This window comes from Capra hircus, chromosome 5, assembly GCF_001704415.2.
Source record: "Capra hircus breed San Clemente chromosome 5, ASM170441v1, whole genome shotgun sequence".
Classification (NCBI taxonomy): domain Eukaryota; kingdom Metazoa; phylum Chordata; class Mammalia; order Artiodactyla; family Bovidae; genus Capra; species Capra hircus.
This window is the reverse complement of record NC_030812.1, coordinates 44,980,266-44,989,356: the sequence shown is the minus strand read 5'-3', so window position 1 is coordinate 44,989,356 and position 9,091 is coordinate 44,980,266. Positions and strand designations below refer to the sequence as shown.

The window sequence follows — 9,091 nt, the reverse complement described above, 5'->3', positions numbered from 1 at the left end:
AATGGCAGGACTAAGATTCTAATCCAAGCTTCCCACCCTAGAGTTTCCACTCACTATTCCATACCTAACAGTGTTTACCCAAAGTGACCGGAGGAGATAAGGGGCTACAAAGATGAGGAATACCCTGAGGAGTTGAGGAGGGAGAAAGTAGAAGTAAATATTTGTGTGCCAAGCTAAACAATTTGGACTATGTTCCACAGCTGTGAAAAGATCATTCAAACAACTACCAAAGGGATCAGTGGAAATCAGCAAATTGTCAGTGAAGAAAGACACCACTTTGGGCAGATTTTAATCCAACTCTTATATCTCCACAGTTAAATTGACTCTCCTTCCATTAATTTATTAGTCTGTGTTTCATTTAACCCAGCCCCCATTTTAGAAAAAGTCTGACACAACGTACATAGTTATAAAATTACACTTTATTCATATATATTAAATATTGATAAACTAAACAAACACTTTCCTTTCCATTTGGGTGTAATCACAATTGTCAGTGATATTCTGAAGCACCAGGTGTAAGGTGAGATGAGATGCTATGTTTTTATCAGGGCACAAGTCAAATCGCCTTGACACATTCAAGTGCTGTCTGACATGCCATCAAAGTAGTGGCTCAGAATGCAGATCTAGTCTCAGATAAGTAGTGACTAGATGGCATCATTTCATTTATCAGCATTCATTACATCATCAAGTGAAATAAGTGCACAACCCACAGATTCTTGCTTAGTTTAGCTGCCTAGTTGGACCCTGAGATAAAACCTTGAAATCCCATAGACTTGCCTAGTTAGTCTTAGGAATTATAAATAAAACATATATTAATAGATACTCATTTTCATGACATAAAAGTTACTATTATAAATACTTTGATAAGTCTAAATATATATTCCCTATATAAATAATGTAAAATATTAAATATTAATAAATAGATTTAGATTTTAAAATTCAAATATTGCAGGCAGGAGAACCATTACATTGATGCTCTCCGGCCTCGAAAGAGATTCTGACTTCTCTTCCGCTTTCTGAGGTTAGATTTTGGCGACAGGTCATTCATCACCTTGATGAGTTCATTTATGGCTTTGCGCTGGATCTGCAGATCATCCACCTATTAGGAAAGAAAACAGCAAAATTAATTTCAGGCATATGAGTCATTAGGATATTCTTCTGTCTAGGCCCAAGAAAATCAAAGTATTCTTTAAAACAAATTATTTTCACTAGCAGTAATGAACTTTAATATGTAATGTTGGTTTCTTCAGTGATAAAGACTAAAATTATAACAATTCAATTGATAGTTGTGCTGTAACAGGATGGAGCACATCACATATCCATAAATTTATCACTTCAGGGATCTGAAAATTATATAGTGAAAAAAACCCAGAAGTGGAGTGACAGAAAAATGTGGGTGTGAATTCTGTGTGTGCAATACATCTGACTTTAAGCCAGTCACTGAAGCTCTCCAGATCTCTGTTTTCTGCACTAAGTATGAGACTGTTTAGATGATCCCAGGGTCTCTGTCACTTCTATCACTTAGTACTTAGTCTTTGCTATAAGTATCAGATGAGTTACTATAGCCAATGGCTCTCATGCTTGGTGTGTAAGAGAGGAACCTGAGGACCTAATGAAGAACTCTGACACCCAGGTGGATGAAATCGGACTAGGCCTCAGCCATTGTGTGGTTACCAACATCACCAGGTGATTTAGGCACCACCCAAGTTTGAAAACCACTGGTATAGGTTCAGTACTTTATAAACACCAAGTTCTAGAAGGAGGAAAACCATAAATTTTAATTTCCTCCAAATTAGGTCAGTCTCATCATTTCCATGATGGGATTAAAAATAAGCACTGATCTTATTTAAATGGTAATAATCAATTACTGGTATTATATGATAAAATTAGTAATGAAAGCAATCTTCCTGTACCCTGCCTTCCATTCCAGCAAACTGAACTATTTTCTCACTCTTCCCAGTAGGACCATATAGGTGAATTCACGCTTCATAAAATGAGGACCATTTGCTTCATCTTTGCTCTGCCACTACATTTCTTTCTAAAGCTGGAAACACTGCAGCCACCTTGCCACATTTCTGAGAATGACTAGGAGATTCTAAGTTACAAGACAAAAAGGCAAAACATGCCTTAAATATGCTCGCATTTGAGCAAAAGACGACAATGGTTGAGCACTCACTCAAGATTGCACATTGTGAAGCAGGAGGCTTGGAGCTTCCACAAGGATGGGACCAACCTATTGTTTGCAAAGCCCAGTTACAACAGAGTAGAAAATTTTCTACCAGCTGTGTGTTTACAGGTGATAAATTTCACTTTCCAGTTTTCTAAGCATCACCAAGAAACAAAGGGACTTCTCTAGGACTGAACAGCAGCCAGAGGCAGCACTGGGTTAGGAACAGTGCTTTTTTATTCTCTAGCCTGCAACCAATGGAGATCTGCTGAACATGGAAAACATTACGCATAATTTTTCCAAGCCACTCTCATACCATCTAGTATATGGAGACTAGAGAAATCTTGAGGAGCAATCACTTATTTCAGTTTCTGGGAGTTTATACGAGATTGTTGAGAGGCAGACCGGGTTAGAGCAAGAGCTGGTACAAATCCTGAAAACACAAGCACCCCTCCTCTTCTCACCCAAGCCTGTTTGTACAAAAGCCAACTCTCCCCCCAAAAAATCTGGAGGCCTTTGTCCCTTAGAGGAAATTTTGGAAAATGTAACTTGTTCTTATGCTTCAAAGTTATCTTTCAGCTTCTAAAAACTTTAAAGATTCATTGATGGGACAATTCTACCTATTTTCTTTCTAAAAACAAACGCAATCACCTCTCCTTGGGCTACACAATCTGCATGGTTGACCAGAGTTCGACAGTGGGAGGGCCTTTGTCTCCTCAAAGGCTATTCCTTTCTCCTATCTCATTGTCATTTTCTATCTATGGCAGTGTAGAATTTTAGAGCAAAGGAGACCATAGAAATTACAGTGAACTCAACAGGCTTCTTTTAAGATGAGGAAACAGCCCCAGCCAGGCCTGTGATTCATCTGAAGTCACACATTTCTTTGGTGGCTAAGCTGGGCGGAGCACACATCTTCTTCCCTCTCCCTCCCACTGCTCTTTCCATTAAGACATGCAAGCTATTCAAAGCAAGAGAATTTCCAACACAGAGACAAGGGGCAATGGGAGAATTGGTTTTCAATACTCTGCCCCCGTCACCCCAACTCCTTTTCTGCTTCCTCCTCACTGATTTGTCCATTCACCCATGTTTGTGCGATAGGCATAATGCCAGTATTTTCCCAAAATCACAGACTTAAGTGCCTCCAATAACTGACTCTGCAAAGTCACCCAAGGCAAAAGAGAACAAGCAAAGAGGCATTTTGACTACAAGTTCACTTCAGAGCTTTATACCCGGTATCTAATTTCTATTTTCTGGGAATGAAGTGCTTTGTAAGAGCCTCTGCAATGATACCAAAGAAAGCATTAAGATCATCTCACCGGAATTTGAATCAGCTTTTTGAAGTCCTCCAGTTTCTCAGAGCTGCCGTTCAAGAACTTCTGAAACATGTCTTGCTTGATGATATCCATGCTCCTTTGAATGACCTGGTTATCTTTGAGGTTTTCAAAGAGTTTGAAGTAGAAGGAGACAATTTGGCTCTGAATAATCTTTTTGTCACTCTCCTTGGGAGAAAAGAGCACAAAGAGAGGTTGATGTGAATTTATCCATCGGAAAAAAAGCAACAGGAAAATCAGCCAAATGGAAATGTTCAGCTTACCTCTTTCCAATTCTTCAAAATTTCTGAGAAAAGAGGCCCACCCTTAGCTACATCTGGGTTACTTGCATTCTGGAAAATAAAACAACACAAGAAAAAATTGGCTTAAAATTAGTCCATAAATTGCTGTAAAAATGTACCTCAAGTTTTATTGAACTTGGATGTTGGCACTATTTACTGATTTTCTTTTCAACACTGTTTAGTTCTAACAAAAAATATTCTCAAAAGCTATCCTGTTGGATAATAGCTAAAGACTATCATGTGATTTTTGCTTTCTTATTTACTAGTATAACATGACAATGAACTCATTCAAGACTGATGATACTTCAGCTGTCCCAAATTACTATGGTAAGAAAAAGGTATAGTTAAAAAAAAAAACTCAACATCACCATCTCACTATAAAATACTGCCCCCCTATGGTATAGGTTTCTGTAACCTCTACCTGTGTCCTCCTATATTATATCACCTTTAGAAGATAGCTCCAGCTATAATTATAATAGCTAAATTTGGACATATGAGAAAATATTTAAAATGCACAAGCTATTTTAATTAACCATAAATAATTTTTAAGAAATTCATAAAACAAGACAAAAAATTTTAAAATATAAACTAGATTATTATAACTCCTACAAAAAAAATCTCAGCAAGTGACTGAGTCCAAGAGTAATTCACAGACAATCTAGATGGAATAGTAAAATTTTAAAATAAATTTTTAGAGAAAAACACCTATAGGTGTTTTTGTTTTTAAGCCAAATATTTAAGGACCTCATCTTCTTTAATTGATCAATTATTTCAAATGACCATTTTTAGTGTTGATGTTGACTTTTGACTGTCACCATTAGAGTAACATGAGAAATCAAAAACTAACACTCAGCTGTCTTTTCAGTATGCTTACTACTTAACATCATAGTTAAATGGATTCTCATCACAAAATATCAACACTATGATATATACCCATATTATGCCCATCTTTTGGAGGATTCGTGAATCCCTCCTAAATCTCTGTAGCAAACTGAGCAGAGATCGTTTAGTCAAACAAACAAACAAACAAACACAGCTAGCCAACAGTCACAATAACACCAAGTCTTCTCAAAATGACTGAAGACTAGAGATGAGAGCCCATCACAAATAGAATTCCAAGTCAACATCAAACATCAAGTCAATCACAAGAAAGTCTCATTAAAAGGTCATACTTACAAAATACTCCTTTAAGGTTTCTATTTCTTTAAAAAATGGGCCCTGGCCATAAGAACCAGAAAAACCCAAAAGCACACTTAGCAGTAAAGCTAAGAAGGAGCTTGTGTATTTCATCGTTTAGGAGAGAGTTAAGCCGGAGTAGCTGAAATCGGTAGCTCCCGTGTTATGATCAGGTCCCAAGGAGGTAGCTGATCTTTCTCTTCTAATTGTTGATCTGCAGATGATCAGAAGAATGTACTGTGTCTCCTTTTGGTGCTGGTATTTATACCTAATTGAAGTCTCATCAAGATTACGTATTTTCACAAGTTTTTTAAGATGAGATGGTGACAGATAGACAGAGATGCTAGTTAGTTGGTATTAATAACTATGGTTTTGTGGCATTTTGGTCTTGTAGTTAGAGTTTCCTTTCAACTCCTTGGGTCTTTTGACGAGGAGACAGACCCATTATGCCCACCCATGCCATTCTTGTGGGATTCTTTGAAAACACTTTCACTTCATACCGTCCAGGGATTGGAAATTTTTGTACACCTCCTCCTTTGCCCTTGTAAAATGTTGACTCCTCATCCAGAGATCACATTGATCATTCTTTTGTGGTTTGAAGCAAGTGAAAAAGGAAATTCTAGGGGCTCTCAAACCTTTACAGAGGGGGTGCCTCTTAAAATTTTTCTTGCAAATGGCCAGAAAGCAAGGAAAGAATGTGGTTAGAAAACCAATGTGGTAGGAAGTCCTTCTATCAAAGACAGTTAGTATAACATCCACCGTAACTCTATGTTGCTCTGACCAGCAATGCCCAACAGAAATATAATGCAAGCCAATTCTCTAATAGCTCCATTACTAAAGGTAAAAAGAAACAGGGAAAAATAATTTTAAAATATATTTTACTTAAAACAATATATCCAAAATGTATCAGTATGTATCAGCACAGAAAAATATTAATAAAATATTATACATCCTAAATTCTAGAAATCTGGTGTTCATTTTATACATATGGCACATCTCAGTTTAGACTGGCCATATTCAAATGCTCAGTAGCCACACGCAGCCGGAGGCTATGATATTGAACAGCAAAGCACTAGATGATCAATTGTTCCAAATTATCACTAATAATGGATTCTTTTTTAACTTTTTTATTTCTTTTCACTTCAAATACAAAAAAAAATAGGAATATTTTCTCCTCCCTTAGTAATTTATTTATGAAACACAGCACTTAGGGATGCCACAGAAGACCCTCTGCTATTTGGTTCCAGCCCACCTTATGTTTCAACCTGCAGTGTATACACAGCAGTATTGCATTTATGACTGCAGGCTTGAATTCTGGCTTCACAGCTATCTAGCTATATAATCTTGAGTGAGCTTTTTAACTCTTCTATAGCTAGATTTCCTTATCATTAAAGTGACCCTAATATTAATATCTCCTCTAGCCTTCAGGTGAAAATTGTCAGGTGATATGAAGTACTGAGACTTTTGCCTGTCATATAGCAAGCACTCAGTAGAAGTGAACTGTTCCCAATTGAGGTATGCGGGGTGACTCATCATTCCTAAAAGAGCACACCCTGAACCTTTGCTCATGCTGTTCCTTGATTTCCCACATGTGTGCCTCTCAGAGCGGCACCCAGGCATTCAAGTCCAGCCTCAAAAATCATTATCTCCATGAGTTCTCTCAAAACTATCCTTCTTAAAAGTAATCTTGCATATTCTCTACATAGGCCTAGGAGAGTGGTTCACATTTGTCTTAGAGTCTTGATCCTTCAATCTCATATTAGAGTTAGTTTTGTATCTTCTCCCATACTGGACCGAGTTCTCTAAAATCAGATATTGTTTCATCACTTCTACAGCCCCGTTTTCTCTCCTAAAGGCAATGTAGCTTGAAGATTTGTCTATAGACAGCACTGAATAAAAGTGAGCTTGAATGCTTAATTCAGGGCCTACTTTTCCCTCAAGGTAATTTTCCTCAGGGCTTCCCACACACACACACACACGCACAATTTTCCTTAAGTTCTAACCCCAGTGCTGTCAGCACTAACCTGTAGGAAGCTTGTGTTTAATTAAAGAGGGTTCATGATTAACATTGGAAACATGATGCTATGTCTCTTTAGCCAACTCCAGCTTACTGGAAAAATTCCATGTAGTATTTTTTGTGACAAAGGGCAGAAAATCCTTTGAGGAACTATCTTCCCCAAAACAAAGTCAAAGAGTATTTGTGGGACCAAAGCCTCATGTAAAGTAAATGAGGAGAGTGGAAATTACATTGCTGCCCTGTTGCTTTATTGCAGCTCCCCTCAAGCAAAAAAAAAAAAAAAAAAACCAGCCTACATAATATGCTTATAGGGTGACACAGTGACAAGAAATCCTTTTCAGAGACTTGAGACAAGTGCATGCACTCAATACTACTCAGGAAACCTGTGACCAAACTCCAAGTTATTGGAAGGAACATTACTAACGTTCTGGAAAGAAGTAAAAATTTCTTCTACTCATCCCTTGATTTATGGTGTTAGGCACAGGCAGTTAATAATAGTGAGGTCCATCTTTGGGACATATCATCTGGGGTTTGTAAATTGTGAATTCCTATTCAAAATTACATATATATATATGTATATATATATATATATACACACACACATATATGGAGCTTTCCAGGTGGCACTAGTGGTAAAGAATCCACCTGCCAATGCAGGTTAGACATAACAGACGCAGGTTTGATCCTCGGGTCAGGAAGATCCCCTGGAAGAGGGAATGGCAACCCAGTCCAGTATTCTTATCTGGAGAATCCTATGGACAGAGAAGCCTGATGGGCTACAGTCCATGGAGTCATAAAGAGTCAGACACAACTGAGCAAGTAAACAACAACAAATGTATATATACATTAGGGACATATTTACAACATGACCAGATGTTTAGGATTAGTAAATACAAGACTAAAATTCAAGCTCTAACTACCTCTTGATGTCATGACCAAGCACAGTACAGAATTAGGAAATTATAGAGATTATCTATTGCCTAGTCCATCATTTTTTAGATTTATAAAATAAGACCAAGGGGGAAAAACTGAAGTGCTGTGCTTAAATCCCTTCAACTGGACAATGCAGAGATAAGTTTAGAACCAAAACCTTTTCCCTAATCTACCTGTCCCCAATCAATAGCCATTAAAACTACTATGTGTGCCAATAATTGTGTTAGACATGTGAATTCAGATAATTACATTCTGTCAGGCTTTAATTTCTGGGATTATTTTCTGTAGAATTTGTGAGATTATAGTCACTCTTCATAAATCAACTATATCCCAATAAAAAATTTTTATAAAAAGAATCACTCTTCAAATTCTTAAAAAATAGTAAGACTGCAAATAAAAGTTTTGAAATTATTGGTTAGACATCGCAGCAGACCCAACTTCATGGACATAAGACCTGCACAGTCTATCAAGACCCCGCACTTAGAGAAGCCCATATTTGGTTTACTGCTCTGTGGTTACCTTGTTGAAATTCCTAAAAAGTTTTAAACAAGGGGCTCCTGTTTTCCTTTTGCACTGGTTCCCACAAATTCTGTAACTGGTTCAGCATCCCAGGACTGGTCCATCCCAGGACTAGTCCACTATCTCATAGGATGGAAGTGAATCTCATCCTGCAAGAGTTTCATGGTTTTGGGGTTTTATTTTTTTTTTTCTCAGCATATGATTTGTTTAGTTAGTATGTTGTCACTACAATGGTATATTTTTTGATCTTTTCCTGTCTTCTCAGCTTTACCAAAGAAGGTGGTTCTCTCTCTTGTCTGCCTGTGAAACACCTTCTGTTGCACATGCAAACTAGAGGTTTCACACTTTGTTGCTTCAGCCAATACTGTGACTGAAGGATCATTCACCACACAAGAGATCCTGTAAAAGTTTTACAAACCCACCAAGAGCCAAAGTGTGACCAAATTACTAATATGAAGGGACTGAAAACTTTCTTTTTTCTCTTCAGGCTGTCTTCTTTCTAAAAACTGGCCATGGCTATGCATGAAGCGTCAGCAAGATTTTCGATCATATCTCATACTATCCTCAGGCCTCAATGAGTAGGTAGTCGTAAGACAAAACTTACACCTTGGTTGCCCTTTTTCCTCTGCGGTTAGAGTCACATCCCTAGTGCTCACTACCGAATTAT

The 9,091-nt window shown here is 37.5% G+C and overlaps 1 protein-coding gene across 1 annotated transcript; it reads right to left on the bottom strand.

Moving 5' to 3' along the window:
* IFNG (interferon gamma) lies at positions 957-5,072 on the bottom strand. Its single transcript, NM_001285682.1, is given in 4 exon segments — positions 957-1,099; positions 3,484-3,666; positions 3,762-3,830; positions 4,956-5,072. Coding segments are annotated over 4 exon segments (501 nt in total). The 5' UTR covers positions 5,070-5,072; the 3' UTR covers positions 957-964.